At 49.3% G+C, this 23,568-nt stretch overlaps 4 protein-coding genes across 4 annotated transcripts; all 4 read right to left on the bottom strand.

The window, feature by feature from the left end:
- Positions 1–521: 521 nt before the first annotated feature.
- LOC108926293 (transmembrane emp24 domain-containing protein 6-like) lies at positions 522–3,705 on the bottom strand. Its single transcript, XM_018738896.2, has 4 exons — positions 3,404–3,705; positions 2,510–2,636; positions 1,656–1,804; positions 522–1,004 (listed from the first exon to the last, which is right to left on the bottom strand). The coding sequence occupies exons 1-4, from the start codon at positions 3,617–3,619 to the stop codon at positions 771–773; spliced, it is 726 nt and encodes a 241-aa protein (XP_018594412.1). The 5' UTR covers positions 3,620–3,705; the 3' UTR covers positions 522–770.
- A 150-nt stretch (positions 3,706–3,855) lies between these two features.
- LOC108926288 (transmembrane emp24 domain-containing protein 6-like) lies at positions 3,856–6,377 on the bottom strand. The gene is made up of 4 exons (XM_018738888.2): positions 5,794–6,377; positions 5,046–5,172; positions 4,612–4,766; positions 3,856–4,480 (listed from the first exon to the last, which is right to left on the bottom strand). Exons 1-4 carry the CDS (start codon positions 6,013–6,015, stop codon positions 4,247–4,249), a joined length of 738 nt encoding a protein of 245 aa, XP_018594404.1. The 5' UTR covers positions 6,016–6,377; the 3' UTR covers positions 3,856–4,246.
- A 48-nt stretch (positions 6,378–6,425) lies between these two features.
- Positions 6,426–11,931, bottom strand: terfa (telomeric repeat binding factor a). Its single transcript, XM_018738878.1, has 11 exons — positions 11,750–11,931; positions 10,834–10,929; positions 10,535–10,665; positions 9,559–9,645; positions 9,236–9,376; positions 8,573–8,706; positions 7,843–8,346; positions 7,578–7,676; positions 7,396–7,478; positions 7,227–7,279; positions 6,426–6,957 (listed from the first exon to the last, which is right to left on the bottom strand). Exons 1-11 carry the CDS (start codon positions 11,919–11,921, stop codon positions 6,799–6,801), a joined length of 1,659 nt encoding a protein of 552 aa, XP_018594394.1. The 5' UTR covers positions 11,922–11,931; the 3' UTR covers positions 6,426–6,798.
- Positions 11,932–13,584: 1,653 nt separating this feature from the next.
- Positions 13,585–22,305, bottom strand: LOC108926206 (palmitoyltransferase ZDHHC7-like). Its single transcript, XM_029253296.1, is given in 7 exon segments — positions 13,585–16,248; positions 17,326–17,456; positions 17,564–17,645; positions 19,036–19,132; positions 19,892–20,035; positions 20,037–20,413; positions 22,265–22,305. Coding segments are annotated over 6 exon segments (1,005 nt in total). The 5' UTR covers positions 20,408–20,413; positions 22,265–22,305; the 3' UTR covers positions 13,585–16,068.
- Between the last annotated feature and the right edge of the window lie 1,263 nt (positions 22,306–23,568).

Consider the following 23,568-nt stretch of genomic DNA (forward strand, 5'->3'; position numbering starts at 1 on the left):
GTCAAAGTCTGCTGTTATTACTGAGAATGAATGTTGCTTTTGTCTTAATTTACTGCGGCGTGTAATTATCCTTAACCAGACACAAAGAAATTAAGCAAACTCTACATCCTGGTTCAACACCGTCTTCTTTAATTTGTAGTTTTTTTTAGGAAGTTGCAAACATCACATCGAGATGAGGGAGCGTTTGTGTTTCGTGAAGCCCGAGAGACGGTGAGGAGCGGACGGGACACCTGCTCAGATCCGTTCACCTCGCAGCGCACTTGACACTTGGCTCTCCAGAGGAATACGACATATGCGTTTCAAGAATGTACAGAAATGTGTACGATGTAAAAGACAAAAAACAGCAAGTGTACTAAAGGTTCCCACTGGCACTGTACATTTCGCAAGTGGAAAGAAAAAACCTTGGCTGCTGGCTTCTGTCAATGCCATTGATATATACACCACACACACATGTATTGTGGCATGCAGCACCATTGGGTTTGGAGGGGGCGAAGGAAGACACAGAGACAGCGCTCGTCACGAACAATTTATTTGAACACCAGCACCAGGGAAATGATACTCTCGGTCCCTAGCCATCGTTTCCATCCTGTTTAACGCTCCTCGACTCTCTTCCAATGCAATCCTAAACACAGACACCCCATAATTTTCCCCAGAAGCGCCCCCGGCGGTTGCACACCCACACTTCACATTTTCCCACAATGCAACTATTAACATTACACATGCTTCCCTCCTACAACAGTAATGCAAGTCGTTACAGTATATAATATATATTAGCATCGGGGCTTATTGGTCACTTTGCTCATCCTGTTGTGGATGAGCCTCTTGAGGAAGAAGAGCTGCAGGTATCCGGCCAAAATGATGAGCACGCTCTGAGCGGCGGACCACCAGGTCACGTAGCGCCAGTTGGCCAGGAGCACGTAATAGTCCGTGCCTCTCTTCATGCGGGCAAAGTTGTAGTGGCGCCACATGTGGAACACCAAGCCGTGCAGTCTGATGGAGGTGTCCTGCAAAACAAGGCTCATGAAAAGGCAACTTTACATAAATCCTCAGGACCTTACTTTCATTCCGATCATTACAGTACAATATAGTGGTTAGAGTTACTGCCTTTGGATCCAAAGATCACAGATTCGATCCCCACCTCCAGCTTTAGTACCCTTGAGCAAGGTACTTATCCTAAAATTGCTCCCGTAAAAGTACCCAACTGTATACATTGGTAAATAATTGCAAGTACATTAACATTTTAAGTTGCTTTGGAGAAAAGCAACACCTAAACGAATGTGATATGATTTCCGAGCCTTTCCACCTACCCTTGAAATAAAGTACAAATTAAAAATGTGTATTTCAGTAGCATGACTCTTCAACTGGCTTCATGCTAAACCAATTTTGAATGACTGCTGTTCCATTTACACCTGATGAACAACTTTAATGCTCTAGAAAATATATCTGGAAGGATTTAGCCAAAAGGAATTTTAAGATTCATTTAATCTGTGCAGTGTTTTGCATTCATCAGAAATTAAAATACTGTCTGCATGTAAAGCTGCTCTATTTTACAGTAACTACAGTAGCATGTTTGAGATAGCCCATCTTTCATGTTACCTGCATGGATAAATAGTTCTTATAGTTAGTACGTGTGGTTTCTTTCTGTTGGGTCTTACCGCGATGCTGTGCAGTGTGTCAGTGTAGTCCTTTCCACTGTTCTTTTGCTGCACCCGTCCCACTCCCTTGTAGTACACCCCAAAATTCAGGAAGACTTGAATGCTGCCAAAGCTGTTGTAGATATTCGTGAAGCACATCTGATAAAAACCTACATCAAGAGAATTGAATGAAGAGAGAAGTCTGTGTTAAATGTTGGTAAATGACGGTTCAAAGTTGGTGTGAGGACTAAAAGTATATCTGGTATAAATTCAAGCATGGTGGCACAGCGAGTAGCGCTGCTGTCTCACAGCCCTGGGTGGTGCGAAAAGACGAGTTCAATCCCCACTCAGTCTGCGTGGAGTTTACATGTTCTCCCCACCTCTGTGTGGGCTTCCTCTGGCTGCTCTGGTTTCCTCCCACAGTCCAAAGACATACGGTTCAGGTGGATCGGTGACTAAGTGTATGAGTAACAGTGTGTGTTTCACTGGGGTATAGATTGTAAGTAGTGTATCTAGCAGTGTAAGTCACCTTGGGTGAATAAGGTGTGGCCTGATAACACTACAGTTGGAAGTCTCTGGAGAAAAGCATCTGCTAAATGAAGTAATGTAAAAGCAAAGATCGTGTGACTGGTAGGATAAATCCAAACAATCCTTTCTGATGATGCTGTAACCCTGTCTGTAAAAAGATATACTTGGATAGAGGCAAGACTCTCCACACTGCTTCAGTAAACTGGTAAACACATATCTGCACATCTTGCCCTAGGAAGTAAAACAGTATCTATGGAGCGAGATTAGTGAGGTGTTCAATACTATATGCAATGCAATATATTCTGTTGGGCTGTAGTTCTGGGGTGGTTGTATGCTCTGTTCTTAACCTGTCTCCTGGGTTTGGAAGTTTATTTGCTGTACAGCGTCATTTGATGAGGTCACCAGGAACCCCTTAGGTGTGAGGACAGTGACCAAGACCCGTCTATCGCTGGCAAAACCGCTCATCCTCTGGATCTGCAGGAGAAATGGGGAATGCTCAGTCATTCATGTCCAATTATTATTTCAAAGTCAATATCCTGCAAATGGGTATAAAGAGAATGAGAAGGTTAAAAACAGACTTCTCAGATGGTTAACTCTGTCTGAATAGTAGCTTTTCCTATAAACATGCGTATCAAGTTCCATTAGAAAGGCCAGCGGCGCCCTGGGGCCCTGCCGTAGGACCCTGAAGCCAGGACTTGGCTAGAACTGCTCCGGTGAAGTAGTGAACAAATAATGTTTGTGTCAAATAATTTATGTCAACACATTAGCGACGGAAGATACGATAAATGCACAGTATGACCTCTACTCAAAGCGGGACCAAGGAGAACATGGTTCTTGAGCATACTGTAAATGGCCAGTGCAAGGAACACTGGATTTTAATGAATCTTCCACCTTTCTTAAATCTTATGCTTACTGCTTATTTTACATTATTGACAGAAATTAAGATTCCCCCCCCCCCCCCCCCCACAAAAACTGCAGCATTCACAAAGATCCCACAAATACCTGACATCCTCTCCCAAACACCAAAGTCATTTAAATAAACATGTCAAACTGTTTATAATGAGGACAGGGCTCAGCAGCAGCTCAGCATTATCCAGTCTGAACACACTGTCCCGTGAGAATTGGGGCGTCTTTAAACAGCTCGCCCTCTAGCTCCGGTAAAACTGGGCTTCTGCTGTCAAAAGGAACACAAGGAGGTCTCACCTGGCACCTCTCCTGTTCCACGCAGCGCTCGCACTCACCATGTAAGTCAGGTAGAAGCGGCCATCCTGGTGCGCAAAGTGCCAGAAGCAGCGCAGCTCCGAGGCGGACAGAGCGACGGCGAAGTCGTACTGGTCGGATCCCCGAAAGAGGCCTTGTTCCTGGACGTCGAGCTGTGGCTCCGTCTTCAGTCCCCCATGGGCCCCCAGGAGCAGAGCGAGTTGCAGGAGCAGAGAGCAGCACAGGGTGCCGAGCATGGCGTGCCGGTCTCATGCACAGACACACACACAGAGTCCCGTGGGGGAGACAGTGTCAGAGCCCCTCTCACAGCCCATTTCATTAATCATTAACCGCTCCTGGCGTGAAGCCCTTTAGCGCTGATCGCTTCACGCTGCAGCAGTCACCGCTTTCACAAAGGAAACAGAAAACAGACAGGAGTGCCAGTTCAAGAAAACATTTATTTTGACTCATTATTTCTATTTTTAACCCCTTCCAGACAGACGTTGCAAATTAGCATCAGCTGGTAATTATTTTTCCCAACGGCCAGTATTCATTTGGACCCAGAAGAGTTAATATGCCTCTCCATCCGTGTTTAAAAGAGCATTTCTACTGTACCAAGCGCTAAAGTATGGACAGGATGGGCAGTATTTCACATATAGTGGAGAATTACATTTACAATTACAACTTCTTTCCTCTGTCCTTTTGTTTGTTTTTCATACTGGGACATTTTCCAAGCTCTGTTTGTCAGTTCCACCAATTCTTTGCAGGTAGTAGCTGTGAAACATCCCATTCAGAGGCAGTATTTAAAAGGGGAATTTTGGAAAACTGACTTCAACCGATGGGAGGCACCCAAGACTGCTCACATACATAACCCTGGAGGTGGTTCAGCAGCAGGGCCTGCTGTCCTTCGCGCCTGTCCGGCTGTGGAAGAGCCTCTTGAGGAAGAAGAGCTGCAGGTATCCGGCCGCCAGGATGACCACGCTCTGAGCAGCGGACCACCAGGTCACGTAGCGCCAGTTGGCCAGAAGCACGTAGTAGTCCTTCCCTTTGCTCATGCGGGCAAAGTTGTAGAATCGCCACATGTGGAACACATAGAGCTGCAGCCTTTTGGAGCTGCCCTAGAAAAGAGGATCCATTTTGGCTGCCAGTAACACTGTGTGTCCAAGAATGAGAATTGCATCAATGGTGTTTAAAGTGCTCAGAGCGCTGCGCACCGAGCCTGTGCCGCTCCCGATGGGGGAGCTCGTACCTCGATGGTGGACAGCGTGTCGTTCAGCTGTTTCTGCTGCTCCTCCTTCTGCTTCTGCTGCTCCTCTTTGCCCTCATAGTACACGCCAAAGTTGAGGAAGATCTGCATGCTCCCAAAGCGATTGTGGAAGTTGCTGAAACACATCTGGTAAAAACCTACATTCCGGAATGACAAAGCAAAGGGAATCCGCTGAACTTTTGATTGAGAGGAAGAGGGTGATTTTCATACTTATATGTAGATGTAGCACAATGGATCCTCAATTAGGAAACTAATTTTTAAGGCACCGAAAAAAGACAGCAACCATGATTTTTAAATGTTTCTGTTTTAAAAGTGCCATCAGTATGGGTGCAGTACAGTATTATGTGTGGTATTGCTGATATTTGACAAGCGCTCTCCGGAGATGAAAACTGGCAGTAGCAGAGCTGGGGTTTTACCGCTCTCCTGAGCCTGGAAGTTTATTTGTTTGGTGGCATCATCGGCCGTGGAAACCAGGAGGCCCGAAGGAGCGTTCACAGTAACAGACAGCTGCCTGTCATTGGCCACCCCCGTCACCCACTGCACCTGCGCACACAAACACAGTAAGCGCCAGCAGCCGCCATCTTACCAAATGTTACGTATTCTCCTCCGAACGGGGGGAGGGGGGTGTTACCGAAACAAGAAATCTTCATTAGCACAGAATTATTCTGTAATTTATTCTCTGTAGACATAAAGGTGGAATTGAGGCTGGCGGTGCACCAGCTCTTGGCCAGAAGTTAGATTATATCCAGTGAAATTCTGTACTGGCCAAGGCGAAGAAGCCAGTGAGCGAGGCGAGCTGACACACGGTTGCAGACCAGATGCTTACTTTCCACAATCATGCATTGCCTTTACATGCCTTTCTCGGATTCTTCTCAAAACATTTTCCAGTTACTGTGCAGTATATTCATATATTTCCATATTCTGCACATTTTTCACATATTTCCTCATAAATCATTTCTATGTGATTGTATGCGTCAAGAACCAAATGATTTTAACAGTTCCATAATGAAAATGAACAAACAAGAGCACACGTCCCACAAACAGCTGTGAAGCATATCCGAGTACAACTTCTTACGTGGTTCGCATGGGTATCTACACATGTGCACCTCAGGCCCCGGAGCTCCGCGTTTGCTGCATTTCACTGCGCATGCAGCAGCTCCTCACCATGTAATTTAGGTAGAAGCGTCCTCCACGATGGGCAAAATGCCAGATACACTCCGTTCCCGAGGCCGGCAGCACAATGGCAAAGTCGTACTGGTCCGCACCCCACAGGGTGTTCTCGTTCTCGATGAGCCAGGCCCTGACGTCGGCAACTCCAGGACCCCCATGTGCAGGGCCCAGAAGCACCAACAGCGGGAGCACACAGCAGCAGATCGTGCTCAGCATGACGTTCACTCACAATCGCATCCCCCTGGACTGAGGAGACATACAGCTGGGAAAATATTAACTCCTCTCAGCCTTGGCCAGAGACACCGCTGTACATGTTCGCAGCGCAGGGTGTGGGAAATTCACAAGCGGTGTCCTCCCTGCCTGCAGAGCAAGGGGTGGAACAGAAAAAGGGCAGAGAAGGCTGATCCTGCCTCTATTCCAACACAGAGCAGAGGAAACTGCAGGAAAGTGATCTTACCTTGAAAGAATATCTAAATGTAAAATATATGTGGCCATGAATATGGAAAAACCGAATAACACATCCACAGGCTATTATGTGGTTTTAATTTGCCAAAAACGCATGCTCCATAAAAATTTTATACAAGTTTATCTTTATTGTTTTTAAAAACTGAGAGCAAAAAGTGTTTTTAACCCTCAGAATAATATCTACATCTTTTTTTTAAATCAGTAAAAAGCAATCCTGTTCAAAATTTTTTGCAGTTAATTTAAAGAGAAGACGGTTTAATGAAATGGGTACCAAACGTATCAATTTCAAAAAAGCATCATGTTCAGGGTATATATACAAAGCGTTGACTTGCACAGATTAACACTCAGTGATCACCTGGCAAAGCTGGGTTACACTAAAGAAGACCAAATGAGAACAAACCAAAACTGTCAAACCAAAGACCTCTTGCACCAGGGTTTGTTTAGATGCTGTCCTGAGCCTCTCTGGAATCCATGTGACAGTCTTTCCTGGAAAGATCTGTACCCTGCATGCCTGAAGGGTGCTCGCCTTCCTAATCACACCATTTTCAGCTTTTTCATGGTCCTCCACCTGTCCTTCAGGTTAACGGGGGTGCGACCCACAAAGGGGTAGCTGTTCTTGATGCGTGTCCAGTTGCCTTCGCCAAACTTTGCCACACCCTGCTTCAACCACTCACTCTCCTCCACTGTCCACTTCTGAAACAACAAAAGAGGACACCATCAATCCCAAACACACTGTGAGGGTTTCTTCTGGTTATATGCTATCAAACTGATGTTCCTGCTGACCACATGCACAAGTAAAGGGCATGTTACTGGTGCCAACCACCACTGAGAATCAAACTTCAGACTGCATATCATCTGATTTATCTTCCGGTAAAACAAACTGCTTTGCAACATTTTATATGAAATTAAAACTAAAACGATCTATGATATCTTGCTAGCTGATACCACAGATCATCCCTTACCTTCTTCAGGCTTTGCCCTGTACTGCTGTCACTGCTCCCATGTTGTCTGGAGTCTATTTGAAGTAAATCAGGGTAAAAAAAATGTGAAAGTCATTCATTTCCATCAAAGAAAAATGACCTTTCGGGCAAGAGAACCTCCCTTTGCCAAAGCCCCTTAAAGCAACATTACCAGTTTTTGCGGGGTAGTTGAATAAGGACTCTTCATCACTCCAGTCGTCCTTCACTTCTTGAACAACTTTGAACATTCTGGGCCTACAGTGAAAAACAGAGGATGTGCACAGGCCCTGGGTGAAAAGCCATCGCTGGAACTAAAGTCATAAAAGCCATAAGGCTGAGCCACATCTGACTGACCATTTCCTTGGAGATGGTGAATTTTTTGGGTTATTAGCCTGGTCCAGGCCTTCTGGGGTATTTGAGTCCGAAGTGTCTTCATCACTGTCTGGGAAACGTCTGGGGGGGGGGGGGAAAGGAATGACCAATAAAAACAAACATAAATACAGACATTCTTACCCTAAAAGATTTAAGCATTTGTGATGGTTTTACTTAAAAAGCAATGCTTTTGGCAGGACTGTTTTAAAATACTGTATTTGGAACAAATGTTGCTGGTTCATCTCACCGGTATAACGTGTGGTGTGCATGCCGACTCCTGTGACGCCTAAGGGGCAGGGAGCAGAGCGCCTGAGGGCTCATGGCCTCCTCGCAGCTCTCTGAAGGTTGTTCATCCCCCGTTAATGGCGAATTCCTCCCGCTGTGTAGCTGAGGTCCTTCTCCCAGCGAGCAATTCTGGGGAGCACTCCTAGTCACAGGTTCTTCCTGGCTGGCCGACGACTCTGGCTCATCCTGCTGGCTGTCCTCTTCCATAACAAGCCTGGCAATGGTGTGCAGTCTCTCTTGGCCCATTTCTGCCTGAGCAGCCTCTCGGGGGCTCCCAGAGCCCGCCTGGGAGAGGGCCAACGGGGTGGAGAGGCTCTGAGACAGGGGCTCTGGAGGCAGCACATCCTGATAGACCTCTTCCTCCAGCTCGGCAAAGGTTGTGCTGAGCCCTTGTTCCTTTGCCAGCTCCCAGTAGGCCGCCTTCAGCAGACTGTGCTTCAACTGTGCTTGGCCTGACACAGTCCTTCTGCACACAGGTGGAATCAGAGCAAGCAGAGCCAGTTGAACACAGTTACGATAACTGTTAGGCCTGGTCCCGAAAAGGGACAAGTTCTAATCTCACGATATGGACTGCCGTTGACAGAAGTCAGTAATGAACAAATCTTCAAAATGTCAAAACTTTTCAGTTTTAATTCTGTGGATGATGACTGAATGTACTAAAAATGAAGGGAGAACAACACACAGTGGTGTACCTGTGTCCAGCAGGTTCTTCAGCCTCTGCAGGTTCTGCAGGCTGCAAGAGCTCAGAGTCTCCATCTTCTGGTTCTGGGTTTGTTGTGCTGCTCTCCTCTACAGCTGGCCTCAGAGAGACGAGCTTCCGTGCCGTCTAGGAAAAGCCCACAACTTACAATGCATCTACCAGTGAAACACTTCCTGTCACACACACACACACACACACAGACACACACACACACACACACACACACCATGGGTTATTTAGAGTCACCAACCAACCTGAACAGCAAGTCTTTGGATTGTGGGAGGAAACGCACACAAACACGGGACATACAAACTCTATACAGACTGAGTGGGGATCAAATACACCTGCTCTCACACCACCTAGGTGCCATGACACAGTAATGCTACTCGCCATGCCACTGTACCGCAGATACCGCAGTTTGGTGTCACTAATGTACAATAGAAACACTTCTTTGAGTTGTGATTTTGGAAGGAAACCACAGTATCCTGGGACACATTTAATTCTTACAATGTGCACCGCCACAGGTGAGACAGCGCAGCTCTGAGCCTCAGCGCCATCCTCTCCAGCAGAATACATGCAATTTTATTCAGTGAAAACACCTCAGTTTTGCCTCAAAGCAAAGAAATAAAAACTTAGAAGATGCTCAGCTGTGTACCTTGAAAAGGAAGGGCTCAGAGCTGGGCAACAGGCTCTCTGAGAAATGCAGCATCTCTTTCCTGAACTCCTCATAGGTGACCTCCTCCAGGGCTGCATGGGAGGAGCACTTCTGCTGTGCCAGGCTCATCAACACTCGTCTCTGTGGGAAGCCAAAGGGCACAATGAATGTGGGTCAGAGCCGACAGCCATCTACAGCAAACTGGACCGGCACATTAAACACGGCCAAAAAAAAGTAAATAAATAAAATAAATCAAACATTTCTTGTCTTTTTGTGGATGGTCCTTCTCACATGTCTTTGCCGTCTGTAATTCATGGACTCACCTCACCAGACAAGGCCTTCGGAAAATATTTGTTTAGCATTTTCTTGGCTTTCTCAAACTCCCCGCTCTTAATGCAAGTTACCACCAGCTGCAATCAAAAAAGGATTTAGAAAGCTGAGAGATACCAGTGGCCAATCATATGTACCTTTCATCTTTACATTCAAATAAAGGGATGACATCTAACATTTCATTCATATCACATACTCAAATCAAGATGCGAATAACGATTTTTGTATAAACTCACTGTTTAATATGCGAATGTCAGGAAATGTCACTGTCATTTGTGGAGAGGTGTTTGATTTGAAGAGGTTCATATACCATAGCTACGCTACTCATATTTATAATATACAGTTGGTCCCCGATTTATGATGGTTTGACTTAGGATTTTTTTAGACTTTACAATGGTGAGCTGGTGACAGACATTCAGTAGAAATCGTACTTCCAATGTGGAATTTTGATTTTTTTCCCCTGGCAAACGATATGCGATGCGATACTCTCTCACGATGCTGGGCAGCGATCTGCACCTCCCAGTCTGTCACTAGAGCTGTGTATTAGGTGTATTAAATGCATTTTCGACCCACACTATTTTCGACCTATGACGGGTTTCACGGAACGCAACCCCATCGTAAATCGGGGACCACCTGTATTTGCTAAAAAGAAAAAAACTACATGTGTATTTTGCTTATATAATGAGGGTGTGTGGGAACTTATTGTGCATTAGCCATCCAGTGTCACAACATTGTTTTCATTATAATTAGCATGGCTGAAATATGTCTTGGTGTGAAACTGTGAAATCAAGAACCGCATGACCAGCTCCTACCGCAGTGCAACCAAAGAGCAAAACGTGAAACGTTAGGCTGATGTCTCAAGGCATTTGGTTTAACTTCATAAACATTCACATCACCCAAGTGTTCCATAATTTCGGCTCTCCGTCTCTACCTCTATGTGTCCATGACAAGCTAAACACCGCATCTCACCATTTCCCGAAGCGACGTATGCACCCTCTCCACGTCCTCCTGTGGAATCTGCGTTTCCTGGCTGAGGGACTCCAGCACAGTCAGAGCCGACTCCAGAGGTGTCGCGGAGCCCTGCGATTCAAAGGTGCAGTCTGTGGAGCAACAGAAGAGCATCACAAACTGTACATGAAAACAAGAACTGTTCATAACAGTGGCGTTTCAATCCCGAACAGTGTTCTTCCAATAACGTAGCACGCGGCTCAGGTCCTTCTGTAGCGGGACTCATCTGCAGGCCATAAAGCAAAATAAGATTTTCTCACCCAGTGTGTTTCCTTCATTAATACGGGAAAGGAACTGCATCACGCGCAACTTCCTGCTGAGCTGATCTGTCATTTCCAGGGGACGAGCCATGAGACCTGGGGCAGAGCAGAAGCATCACCATTAACACGTACACTAACGTGGGTTCGATCCCTGCTCAGCCTCTGTGGAGTTTGCATGTTCTCCCCGCGTCTATGTGGGTTTCCTCCAAGTGCTCTGGTTTCCTCCCACACTCCAAAGACATGCTGTTCAAGTTCATCCACAGTGTGTGTTCCACTGATGTATGGATGAGTGACCCAGTGTAAGTAGTGTGTCGAACAGTCTAAGTCACCTTGGTCAATAAGGTGTGTGGGCTCATAACACTACACAGAGTTCACTGGAAGTCGCTTTGGAGAAAAGCATCTGCTAAGTGAATAAACGTAAATGTAAACAGTAGTCTGCAGTCGAACAAGAAATCGGAAGAGAGCGGCCTGTTAATCTGTGCTGCCAAGGTAATCCGTCCCTCTCAGATGAAGCCACAAAAAAGTGAGTTTCAGAGAATGTAAATAAAATGTTTGAGAGAAGTCAAAACCCATCGATGAATTATTAGTAACCACCTGCCAGGTCACTGTGGTCTGGAACGTATACTGGAAATTCAGGGTGTAATAGCACTCAGTGTAGACCCCGGACGCCAGACAGCAGTCCATCAGGGTAATCTCTCTCTCACACACACACAGCTCTTCTTGACAAGTGCTGCTGGTTCCAGAGTCGTCTCTCACTCTCTCTCTAGTATATGGAAGACTGAGTACAGTGGCCTCTGCTGAACGAAGCCCTAGGAGCGATGAGGTGTGTGTACCGCGGTCACACCTCCCAGGCGAAACTCCACAGCACAAATTCGTAAACTTCTTGGCTGCTAACTTGTTAGCTAACGACACTTACTTTGCAGTATGTCCCTAATTTGACAAAAATCCGTGTACTGTCCATCCCTGAAAGATTCCAGCGCGCAATAAACATAATAGTCCACGTTCCAGCGGTTCACTATACACTCCAGATGTGAATTACAGCTCTTCTCGTTTCTGTTCGCATCAAAATCCCTCTCATTTACCGCCATGATTACTAACGCAGCGCGCGGGGAAGAAAAAAAAAAAAAACTTCCGCTTTGAACGACGCTGGCGGCCATTTTGGGAAGGTCAACAATGTCATGTCCTCCAGCGCCGCACTGAAGGGTTCTGCTCTATAGACGTAGAAGAACTGCGCATGCGCTTCACCAACAGGCAGCGTAGTGCAGTCTGTTGTTCTGCAACGCGTGTTTATGAAACGCTGTTATGCCTGCGCCGCACTGTAACAGGTGAACGCGACACGCGCTCATAAGCGCTTCGTGCTGCAGCCGAATCCGTTTGATCACGTGCTTTGCTCTGCCGACGTGCGTTGACTGCGCGGTTCTGCCTGATGATGTGATTTTTTTTTTTTCTTTTACTGAATACAGCGTCTCAACTTCAGACTCAAGTATGGGTAACAAGCATGCGATAAACTTCCTTGTGCTGAACGGAAAAGGAAAGTTCAGGAAAAGCTTGGAAGAAGCGTCTTGAAGGAAACAAGACAACGTCACATGAGAGCAACAGAAAAAAAATTCAGTTTTAAGAATGAGCCACAGCCATCCAGCTGTCACCACATTTCGTGCAAAGTCTGACTTCTCAGGATTATCAGAATGATGATGATCATCATCTCCTCACTCTCACCTTATCCATGGCTCCGTAGGCTCCACACTGCACTACCCCCGCTTCCACCAAGCACTTTGTCTTTTTTCAGGTTAAGGTTCTATACTTACCATAGGATTACTTGGAAATGTACAATGTCTTCCTTAATGGTTTATTAGGTGTCTCATTGTTTTAGTGTCCAGCTTATGAAATTGTGATAGCATGAGACGGAACACTCAGAATCTATGTTTCCCTTAAATACTGTTATTTCTGTTACACGATGTCAGGTATGGAGTGGGATGTCTGAAGAATGGCTTTTAGCCAAAAGTGAAGAGGCCTGGCATGTTCTTGAGTAGAACACGGCAGCGTTACACCTTCCTATTACTCACGTTGCCATTAAAAGTAGAAGAGACACAAACTGAAAACACAAATTAAGAAAGGTGCAAGTAGTTATGTTTTTATGTGACACAGTGGATTGGTAAAAATGTTGAGATTGGGAATATAAAACCAACCACTGTCAACAACCGCTTGTCCCGAGTGGGGTCGTGGCGAGCCGAAGCCTATCCCGAAAACCCAGGGTACAAGGCTGAAGGGGGAGGAGAAACACCCTGGATGGGACGCCAATCCATTGCAAGGCAGCCCAAGAAGAACGACAACCCTGGACCTGCCCTACAGTGGGGCAATAATAAAGTGCACAAAAAAGGTGTTGGTGGTTCTTTTCTTTTTTCCTAGTTCTTACCTGAATCAGTGTTTTAGGGAAACACCAACTCTTTACGTCTTGCAAGTAGCGATGTTACTACCTTTCCTCAAAGTGTTATTTTCCACCCATTGTTCAGAACCGCTCACGCAGGTAAGTTTTCGGTGACATGGAACTGGGCCGGTTGGGTCGAGGCCCCGAGGTGCTGCTGTCTTTGAGTCACGGGGGGAGGATAGGAGGATAGGAAGGCTACACCAGCACCGCAGAGACGGGGCTCGGGCAGTCGAACCATCGCGAGGTTCCTTTCATCCTTCCCATCGAACACAGAGACGTGAAACAACGAAAATACTGCAAAGACCAAAAAAAAAAAAAAACATTTCAAAAAAGCTGATTTTTATTTTTCAGAGTATTCCACATTCAGGTGTCAAAGGAGGGCGAGTGCCCTGAGGAAAGATACTGCTGACTGATTGATGGGGGTTACCCTGGAGCAGTACGATAAAGGACAGGCACATTGAATGCTATACTAGAGCTGTACTAAGCCTTAACGGAAAGAAGTATACGATGACTCTTGTTCCCATACCGATCGTAGCATTTACAGACCATTTATTATATACATTCTTTAAAAAAAATCTTCAGCTAAACCACATTTTAGGTAACACTTAAAGAACCCAGATTCCAGCTCTGATGAAAGAGCTTGATATGGCATATATTTGACATTCTGTCGCTATGCGGGATTGGCCATCATAACCGCTGTACGAATCCTGCCGTTTCCCCCATCCGCGAAGCACGTGGTTTGGCTCAGATGTGCGTCCTCCTTCCGCGGACAGGAGGCCACGCAGAACTGCATCTGAAGAGCCGCCTTCCAAAGGACCGGCATCTGTTCCCAGTAACGCACTTTTCAATGACACGGCAAGCACAGCAACGAGTAGCTTACACTGTTCTGGTCAGAAAACTTAGTTACTGCTTATATCATGATTGTTAAAACAGACGTTTCCCTGCGTGTTTAGATGTCACTGATAATACATTCCAGATCATGGCATACATTCTCATTCCAACAATTCAGTTAAACTACCTCCAAGGAATCTATATTGCGTAATATCTATAAAGTTTTTCATTACTCGAGTGATAGAAGCCATAAAAACCCAGAAGACATGGGAATTTGTTCAGAGGCAAAGATACAAAATAAAAACAGCTGCTTCGCACCCAAACTGGTGCAAGAAGCAGTTAAATGACCGAAAGACAGGTTTGGCCTTGGTAAGTAAATAGTTCCCTAAAATTCATATACATACGGCAGGGACGCATTAGTACTTTTACATTTGGCTCTTTCGCCAAAACCAGAAGCAGGACTGATGCCACCGATTGCTCCACACTTCAGCGGCTTCAGCTAGCAGAGCTCCGAGCCACGACTCCACTTGTGCACCATCCTGTCATCTGCCGAGCGCCAACTGCCAACGAACCTATTTATTCGCCCATCCCGTATATTTCAGGATGCCTCGTAGCGACCTCGCTCGACCCAACCGCGGATGCGGATTGTGGGACAGAAACAGCTCCTGACGCAACGCGGTGTCCGCGGTGCGCGTTAAGGCCGCGTGACAGGTGCTGCTCCGTCTGCGATCTTGGACGGTGAGGTTACAAAGACCAGGCGTGAGACCGGGGAAGCTATGCAGACGTGCAGCATCTCTTCGGGGAAACTCCTGCATGGAGCCGCGCCTCTCGGCGCTACGTCTGTGACCCGAGGCTTTTGGCCTTGTTTCCAAAACTCTTCTGCAGCATTTCTCTACTTAAAGGCTCCCGGAAGAAGATTTTCAGAAGCACCTCCCGAAGGCTGCCAAATGCAGCGCTGTGCGCTCAAGTGGTCCCGTTAACAGCGGCGGGGAAGCCCAGTTTTGCCGGCAGCAGCCAAGCAGCCTTACCACCTAACGGCGAGGTGCTGTTAGCTGCCAACTGCTATTCACGCTCTTCTTCGCCTAAACACGAAACGCAAGACAGAGCTTTAACACACCAGCGGAAGGCTTTTCTCTGAATTATGTGAGGATCTAAACGCTACTCTCCTGCATTAACTTGAAGAAAAAGGAAATACGGTGTAACAAAAACAGGACGGCGTTAACAAAGAGAGCGCGTCGTCCACCGCAGCGACTGTCCCAGGACATAAGTATAGTGGTTAATCTCCTAAAAGGTGGGCCGAGCAGCAGTCGCACGCTGCCGTGTAACCTTTGGGACAGCGGTGACAGCATTTCAGCCTCAGCGCTTAACTCAGCAGATACTCGCTTTTGCTCCAGATCGCAGTGTAATTTCACATCCCGCGAGAAAGCCGCTGCAGCGTCGTAGTACTGCGTTGATTACAATCCATTTGTGCCGAAAGTGGTTTAAATGCCCAACTGCGCAGCCAACGAGGCTGCGACAGAAGTGCGCGGAACCCGATCATCACCAGGATGAGGGCCGGCCGACGTAATACAAGGTAAAAGTCAAATGAGCCAGCCTCCCGTGAGCCACATTTCATCCCTCTCCCCTGCAAGAATACTGCATCTGTCCCCTTTACATCACATTAATGCCATAAAGGTCCACAGTCTGAGGTTCATACAGGTGTCGGTGCGTTTTCAGCACTGCACTGTAGCTCTTCCAAAAACTGAACAAAGCGTCCGTGCATATGTTCACGCGCACATCCGCAGGTGTATGACGTAGAGGGCGTCTGGTACAAGATCCAGCTGCCCGCGTCAAGCAGTCCTAGGTGCAAGTCCCCCTGGCAGCGCCCCCTGCGGTGCGCCCACACAAGGGGAGCCAAGGTGTCTTGGCGAGACGGTAGGGGAGCGGGTGGAGGGGAGCGAGGCTGGTGAGCCGCAGTCGAGCGGAGGACGGGCCGCCGCTCACACGGAGAACTCGGGCCCGCCTCGGCGCGAGCGTAAAGCCGGCAAGCGCCGCAGGTCCAGTCCTGCGAAGGGGTTGATCCACAGCAGGGAGGGCTGCCCCCCAAACACGTTCTTCATGCCCTCCCAGCGCATGCGCCGCTCCCACCTGGGCTTCTCGTTCTTGAGCCGCTCAATCTCCTGCAGAGAGGAAACACAGAGGGGTCAGCCTGCGTTCCTCCAATTCCTGTTCCAGTTCCTCCAAAACTGCCAAAGTAGCTGGGTGATGACTACACCTCCAGTAATGGGGAGAAGTGATTTCACCAAGCCTAATCCTGAGAGGAAATGGCACTTACGATCAGCCCTGCGAGAAATCACTTACAGTGGAGAAACACAGATGAAAACACAAAATACAGATTTTAAACCAACTTGCAAACCTTCTGTCATCTTGCTTATATGTGGGATTATCACCATTATCGTGCGACATCGTGCCTGGGTGCCAAGGGAGCCAAAGCAGAGGTGTTGGCGGCAGTATGGCAGAGGGCCAAAGGGCAGGGCTCCTGCTGGCCTCCCAGGGCCTCGCAGGAAATGCCCGTTGTTGGGTGTGCCACATGTAGTGCCAACTGCTCCCACCCTGTCATTCTTGTGGAGCAACTTTCCTTTAGACACACTGCTGTATTTAAGTGCAAGAGGAGGCTCTCAGAGCCTTTTCCATTTCCTGTACTTCAGCACACAAACGGCCCAGTTGAGAGAGGCTGCACTGCCAATACAGATATACAGTTGGCTCTTTTTCACTGCATCAGTTCAGGGTAAAAACCTCGATCAAGGGTCCTACAGCAGGAGGCGGGGTTTGAACCCAAGGACTTCAGGTTCAACAGAATCACTCTAACTACCACCCTGGAATTTGCCATTTGTGTCCCAGAGACGTACTTCTTCCCGTGACACTCGCCGCGCTTCTTAGAGACGGAGAAAGAGCCGTTCCGATATCGCCGCGAGATCCCAGCGGTGACTCACCACCATTGCCTAGAGTCCTGCAATGACTGAAATTCCATCCGGTGATCAATAAGACTCAACTACTTGAAAGAGCCGTTACGTTTCACCACTCCATGGCAGACCTCGTTAAAGCACGTCTGCGAAAAGCTCCCGATTTTCGTGCGCGATGACGCACGACCCCGACTGCTTTTCTGACTTCCCAGCGCAGCAACAGGGGTTCGACCGACGAGGCCCCGGCGCTTACCGAGCCGCGTCGCGGGTGTGCGCGTGTCGAGCAGAGCTCACCGTTTCGTCATTGCAGATGGAGTGGATCTGTGTGCCGAACATGACGGCCGTGAAGGTGAGGAAGAGCAGCCCCTCCAGGCACAGGAAGACCATGAGCATGACGGCGACGGGCGGTGAGAAGTCGCTGCACTCTGGGGGTTCGGGAGGAAACACGATAACCGGGGGTTAAGCTCCGCGCTTCAGGGCACAACAGCGGCAAACCCCGTGTAGGAGTGCGGGAGCGATGAGGGACACCCACCGTTCCACTGCACTTTGACACAGGTGAAGAACTGGAAGCCACTGAGAGTGAGGGCATGGCTGGAGATCAGAGCGATATACATCTGTGGACAGAGAGAGGAGGAAAAGGGAACGACACGGAGCAGTTATTCTCACGGCCTCTTCCGCGCCGATCCGTCCTGCTCCTCCGCATTCCCTCCCAGAACAAGTCCATCTGTCAGAGCCAGAAAAGCCAAGCAGGAATGAGCAGGTAACATGTGCAGCAACCTTCGGAAGAGAGGAAGGGACCCAATATTTCTCCCGTTGTTTCCAGAATCGGAGTTACTGAGGGGTGTTTCCATATTCTAGGACCAAAGAGAGATCGGAAGGACTGCGTGTTGGAAAAGAAGAGACTGTGCGAGAGAGACGAGAGCAGGAGCTCGTGAGAGAAAAGAGAGAGAGAGGCATCAGGACGAAGGCTGACACACTCGTGCTCATTCTGTGTGCATACACATACACACATGCACACACACATAAAATTCCTTGCAGGAAAACTGAGAAAACAGGTTCCCAATGCCAAATTTTTAGGAATGCCATTATGTTTTCATGCTTTTGTTCAGAAGTATTTATGGGGCAGTAGGTGGCATCGTGTTTAGGTCTGTTATACTGACAGCTGAAGGTTCCTGGTTAGAATCTCTTGACCATGACCAAACGTACTTGCCCTGAAGGGATACAGTAAAACACTGCCATGTACATGGGTGAATCGTCGAAAAAGCTGCTTGTCTAACATTTTAAGTAGCCCTCTCAGCTAAACAGGGCGGCACGGTGGCACAGCGAGTAGCGCTGCTGTCTCACAGCGCCTGGGTGGTGCGAGAGGATATAGGTTCGATCCCCACTCAGTCTGTGTGGAGTTTGTACGTTCTCCCTGTGTCTACGTGGGTTTCTGCTGGGTGCTCTGGTTTCCTCCCACAGTCGAAAGACATGCTGTTCAGGTTCACCCATAGTGTGTGAGTGACAGAGTGTGTGTGTTCCACTGATGTATGGATGAGTGACCCTGTGCAAGTCGTGTATCTAGCAGTGTAAGTCACGGTGATGAATAAGGTGTGTGGGCTGATAACCCTACATGGAGATCATTGGAAGTCGCTTTGGAGAAAAGCATCTGATAAATTAATAAATGTAAAGATAAACAAAGGGTAACCGTAAAGAAGTTTTAAACATCTGGACATTTCACTGGAACAATTCAGCTAAAAGGCACTAAAGCAGAGATTTGAGCCAGCAACCATCACTTTAGTAATTGCTGCTTTACCCGCTGCCTCTTGTCCCGCTGAACTGCCTGGTGTCGTGTCAAGAGCAGAGTAAAAAAAATGAAAGTAATTGTGTTCTCTTCACTATGTGCCAGTAACATGAGACACACCCCTCCAGGCTCTGCACAGCCTCCGCTAACCGGTAAGTGGAGTAAATAACCAGACGTGTTCTTCTACGCACATGCTGGCTGCAGGGTTCGATTGCACTCACTGTGAAGAGGACAAAGAACCTCTGGTTGTTCTCTCCCACGCAGTTGTTGACCCAGGGACAGTGGTGATCCATCTTCCGGATGCATCTTTTGCAAATGCTGGAGAAGGAGTGGGGGGGGGGGAGGGCATAAGCAGAAAAGTCAGCACAGCGCTGTCAGGCGAGACAGCACCTTATAAATGTGCTCCGACAAGCTGTCGGTGTCCGACTGGTACGAATTACACAGCACGGGAAAAGTTGTTCACCGCAGCGCTACAGAGGAGCTTCCCTCGAGAGGGAACTGGAGTTTTTAAAAAAAAAAAAAAAAAAAAACACCAAGGGCATCAGGGCACCACAGCGCATCTCCGACGACACAAACCCGCTCTGTCCTTCGCTGCGTCCTCCACTTTTTGAACGCGAGCCAGCTGCCCACTTTGACCTCTGACCGCACTGCTAGCTCAGCAGAGGAACGCGGTTAACAAGCTGTCATTATGTTTCCAAAGTCCAAATTCAGCTAAAGAGAGATGTGCCGTATCAGCCGGGGGGCCCGAAACCGACACAGGATCCGTCACTCGGACCCGAGGAATCGATGCCACGGCGAGCAGCTGGCACACGCTGGCACAGAGGCCCCTGCAGGGAATGTGTCCACTTTCACCGCCCGCTTTACTGTAGAGGGGAGCAGCAACTTATGGAGGGGAAGGACGACAGTTGCGTGTGACCAGCTCACCCTGTAAAGCGTATAGAATATGCTTCCCAACAACAAATATATTTTTTAAAAATGCATTGTCACTATCACTGTGTTCACAAGGAAGACATGGAGAACCCTCCCAGTAGCCCCAGGTGAAGGCAGCTGGCGGTGCGGCGCGAGTTCGACTCCCACCTGCAGTGGTGGGCTCTCTCAGGCTTGATGCTGCAGCACTTGGGACACTTGTAGATGACCTCACCAGGCTTCAGCTGGAGACTTTCCATGTGCTCCTTCGTGGCGTTGCCCTTGGGCACGGCCCCCTGTTTAGGGAAGTCAGGGTCCCGTAAGCGACGGAGCGTCCGAAGCCCGAGACCCCCACGCCCCCGCGCAGCCCTCCTGCCCGCTCACCGGGTCCGTCAGCATGGTGCGCAGGTGCGAGGCCAGAGCCAGCACGGCCAGGCCGTTGAAGGTCACCCCGTTGACCAGGGCGTACCAGAAGTTCTTGGAGGGCAGCAGGATGACGAAGGTGACCACGAAGTCGGCGTAGAGCACCAGCAGCCAGGTCATGACAGCGCAGATCATGCCGCAGCTGTCCTGGATGAACCAGATGCGCTCTCCGTCCTCCGGGGACGTCCCGTCCAGCTCGTCCTCCGGCCCAAGCAGGGGGTGGTGCTGCTCCACATCCCGCAGGCGGTGCGCTGAAGACTGCATTCTTCCCTGGGGGATGGAGGAGCACAGAGGGGAGGAACAGTAGAGATGTCATCCTCCGTGCAGCTCCAACTCTCTGATATCTCTTGCCAGGGGAAGCAAATTTAAATTCTCTGCGAGACTTTGTGTAAAACTCAGGAAGCAGCACTCCAATGACCACCACGGCAGTCCCCAAGCGGGGTAATGCTAAAATGTTCAAATTTTGCAATCCGTTCATTTCCGTTCGCTGCGGACCAAGACCAAAAGTCATCCCACCCTCATCCGTGAAACCCTGGAGAGTACGGTATTCTTCGTGTGATTTTTAGTTCATGCTTTCTAGAAAAATCTTTCTTAATTTAATATCTCCGAGCACTGCACCATGTGCCTTGTATCTGCCCAGTGCCACTTTGCCATTTGCTTTCACCCTTCTGAAAACTTCGCAAAAAAACGGTCCGATTTAATCACAACTCGTTTAACCCCGTTTCCTAGAACGCTGGACGTGCCGAGCGGCGAGCGCAGGACACCTTCTTGAACGCGGGACGAGAACTGCTGAAGGTCAAAGTCTGGACAGCACTTCCTGCCCCGTAACCTTTCCAAAGACAGGATCCAGGACCGCGGAGTGCGCTTCCTGGACAGACACGCCGTAACGGGTGTGTTCAGAGCCCATCTCGTTAGGGGAGCACGGTAATTGGCCGGCTCGGCCCGTTTCGCTCCCTGGAGTTGACAGCAGTCTAAGAGACCACCCTTGGCTGTGTGAAGGACACTTTCATTACAAAGTATACAGTATCAAACATGAAACACGGCCTAAGAACGATTTCTCTTATGGCAATTATCTGGTTTTCTTTGGCTTCTTGCGTGGCAGAAATATTCACTTTTACTCATTTATCTGACACTTTTCTCCAAAGCAATTTACATTGTTAAGGTACTTAGAATTATTTACCCATTTATACAGCTGGGTAATTTTACTGGAGCAATTCAGGGTAAGTACCTTGCTTAAGGGGACTACAGTCGCAGGCGGGAATCGAACCTGTGACCTTTGGGTCCAAAGACAGGAGCTCTAACCACTGCATGACCAGCTGTCCCCAATACATTGAAGTGACTTTTCACTGCAGGGAGGACACAAACTCACGGGACACAAAATGTGACCCTTAATGGGGGGCACAGCAGCGGGTGACGATGGTGACTCTCGGCTCACGGCTGGGGTTTTTGGAGGTAGGTTCGAACCCAGTTCAGTCTGTGTGAGAGAGATCACCCTGCGATGGACTGACATCCCATCCAGGGCGTACCCTACTTCGTGTCCTGTGTTTCAGTAACAGGCTCCAGACCACCGTGACCCAACACCGCACCGATTGCTGATCCCTGAGGGCTGGATTTAGGAAGAGTTGAGTGTCAAGTGTTAGGAAGAGCAGCCGCCTTTGGACCCAAAGGTCGCAGGATCGAGTCTCACCTCCTGCTGTTGTACCCCTGAACAAGGCATTTACCCTAAATTGCTGCAGTAAAATTACCCAGCTGTATAAATGGGTAAATAACAAAGTACTTTAGGAAAAGAGCATCAGTTAAACGAACGCAAATGTAAACATGTAAACTTCACGCAGGCAGTGACACCGCTGGTCCCACAGAGAGCAGAGCGGGCAAATGGAGCCGTTTCCACCTCCGCTACTCTGTGTGTCGAGGAGGGTGTCAATACGAGGGGCTGGGCTCGGCCACGGCAGGGCTTTAACCGCGTTTCGCTCCACTCCATACCGCCGCGCATGCTGTCCAGCGCCGCACCAATCAGAGTGCGGAATACCATGGAGTGCGGTGAAAGCAGAGTACACAGAACAAGGACGGAGCAGAACGGCAGGGAGCCGCATGGTGATCATTCTTTCTGCCGTTAATCACCTTCGCCGTGACTCCTCCCCCAGGTGCGTCCGCGTTCCTCGCAGGGCCGCCTCCCGCTGTCGTCCGAGCAGGCGGGGGAAGGGAAGGCGTGTCACCGCAGCGAAGCGACAGCGACCAGGTGCGGACGGACACACACGGTGCCAGCGTACCTGCACTTCTCAGATCTCTCTCTCTCGACCCTCAGAGGGTCAGAGCGCACAGCGGGTAGCGCTGGTGCCCAACAGCGGCCGAGCTCGGGCGCAGGTTCGAACGCGGCTCGCGGAGGCCGCACGTCCCCCCCCCTGGGTTCGCAACCCAAAGAGGTGCGCGGGAGGCGACCGCAGCGAAGCACCTGCGTACCCTACAAACCCTGCGCTTCGCACACAGGGCTGGCTGCTCACACACCGCTCTCTGAGAGGGGAACCGCAGAGGTTCCTCCCGGCCGCACGAGGCCATTGGGCAGCAGCAGAGGTGGCAGCAGCTGGCGCCTCGCGCCTCCGGGGGGCGCCACTGCATCCCTCGCCGAAGGAGTTCAGAGGAGCAGCTGCCGGATCGCAGGACAGTCACACAGCAGGTCGTAGCGTAGCGCAGCGACACAGGACACACTTGACAAGCGTGAAGCCGGTGCTGCGCCGCACGTTCAGTGTGTGACGCTGAGGACCCGCAGCGGAACCGGTGAGCACGAGCTCATACACAGCGATCGCTCGCACGACTTTCGCAGCTCGTTTCTGCAGCCAATCTGCTCCGACACACAGACTGAGACTGCGCGCGCCTGGCTGCACCGCATATATCCTCGCGCTCCTTTTCTTCGCTACCGACCGGGCAGCGGGTGGCGCCGTCGCTCGGCGGGGGAGAGAGAGAGAGAGAGAGAGAGAGAGAGAGAGAGAAACACAGTCGGCGCGAGACGCGCGGTCGCCGGTGCCGCTAAGACTAAGTTGCACACACGGCAAGGAAACCCGTGCTACAAACTCTGCCGCGGCGCGCGGGCACACATGAACGCTACACGCGAACGCTTAATGAAAGAAAGGTGTTTCCGCGACATTCAACATTGTCCTTACCGTGGTTCCCTTGTTCAAGTAGAGCTCCCGAGCGGTGCTGCGAAGCCCTCCATGGGGTCCGCTGCGGTGTCACTGGGGTGCGAGAGAGAGCGAGCGAGAGAGAGAGAGAGACCGAACAGCACTTCCGGGTTCCAGTGTCTGGCTACGGGGCGGAGCGGCGCGCGCGCACGAAGGAAGGAAGGAAAGAACGAACGCGCGCGACACCTTTTCCTCGTATAACGGCCGGGTTTCCCGTACGCTGAAAAACGGCTACAACGGCTTGGGAAA

This window comes from Scleropages formosus, chromosome 7 (genome assembly GCF_900964775.1).
Source record: "Scleropages formosus chromosome 7, fSclFor1.1, whole genome shotgun sequence".
Classification (NCBI taxonomy): domain Eukaryota; kingdom Metazoa; phylum Chordata; class Actinopteri; order Osteoglossiformes; family Osteoglossidae; genus Scleropages; species Scleropages formosus.

Bases quoted from the DNA above. Each gene is read 5' to 3' on its own strand.
- LOC108926293 (XM_018738896.2), bottom strand. From the start codon at position 3,619: ATGCTCGGCACCCTGTGCTGCTCTCTGCTCCTGCAACTCGCTCTGCTC. The intron at 2,637-3,403 runs GTGAGTGCGAGC...TTTCTCCTGCAG, and splicing joins GCTTCTACCTGACTTACATG to ATCCAGAGGATGAGCGGTTT. The intron at 1,805-2,509 runs GTTAAGAACAGA...CTCTTGATGTAG, and splicing joins CTTCCAAACCCAGGAGACAG to GTTTTTATCAGATGTGCTTC.
- LOC108926288 (XM_018738888.2), bottom strand. From the start codon at position 6,015: ATGCTGAGCACGATCTGCTGCTGTGTGCTCCCGCTGTTGGTGCTTCTG. The intron at 5,173-5,793 runs GTGAGGAGCTGC...TTGTGTGCGCAG, and splicing joins GCTTCTACCTAAATTACATG to GTGCAGTGGGTGACGGGGGT. The intron at 4,481-4,611 runs GTACGAGCTCCC...CCTCTTTTCTAG, and splicing joins ACACGCTGTCCACCATCGAG to GGCAGCTCCAAAAGGCTGCA.
- terfa (XM_018738878.1), bottom strand. From the start codon at position 11,921: ATGGCGGTAAATGAGAGGGATTTTGATGCGAACAGAAACGAGAAGAGC. The intron at 10,666-10,833 runs GTGAGAAAATCT...GTTGCTCCACAG, and splicing joins TAATGAAGGAAACACACTGG to ACTGCACCTTTGAATCGCAG. The intron at 8,707-9,235 runs GTACACAGCTGA...GGCTTTTCCTAG, and splicing joins CTGAGCCCTTCCTTTTCAAG to ACGGCACGGAAGCTCGTCTC.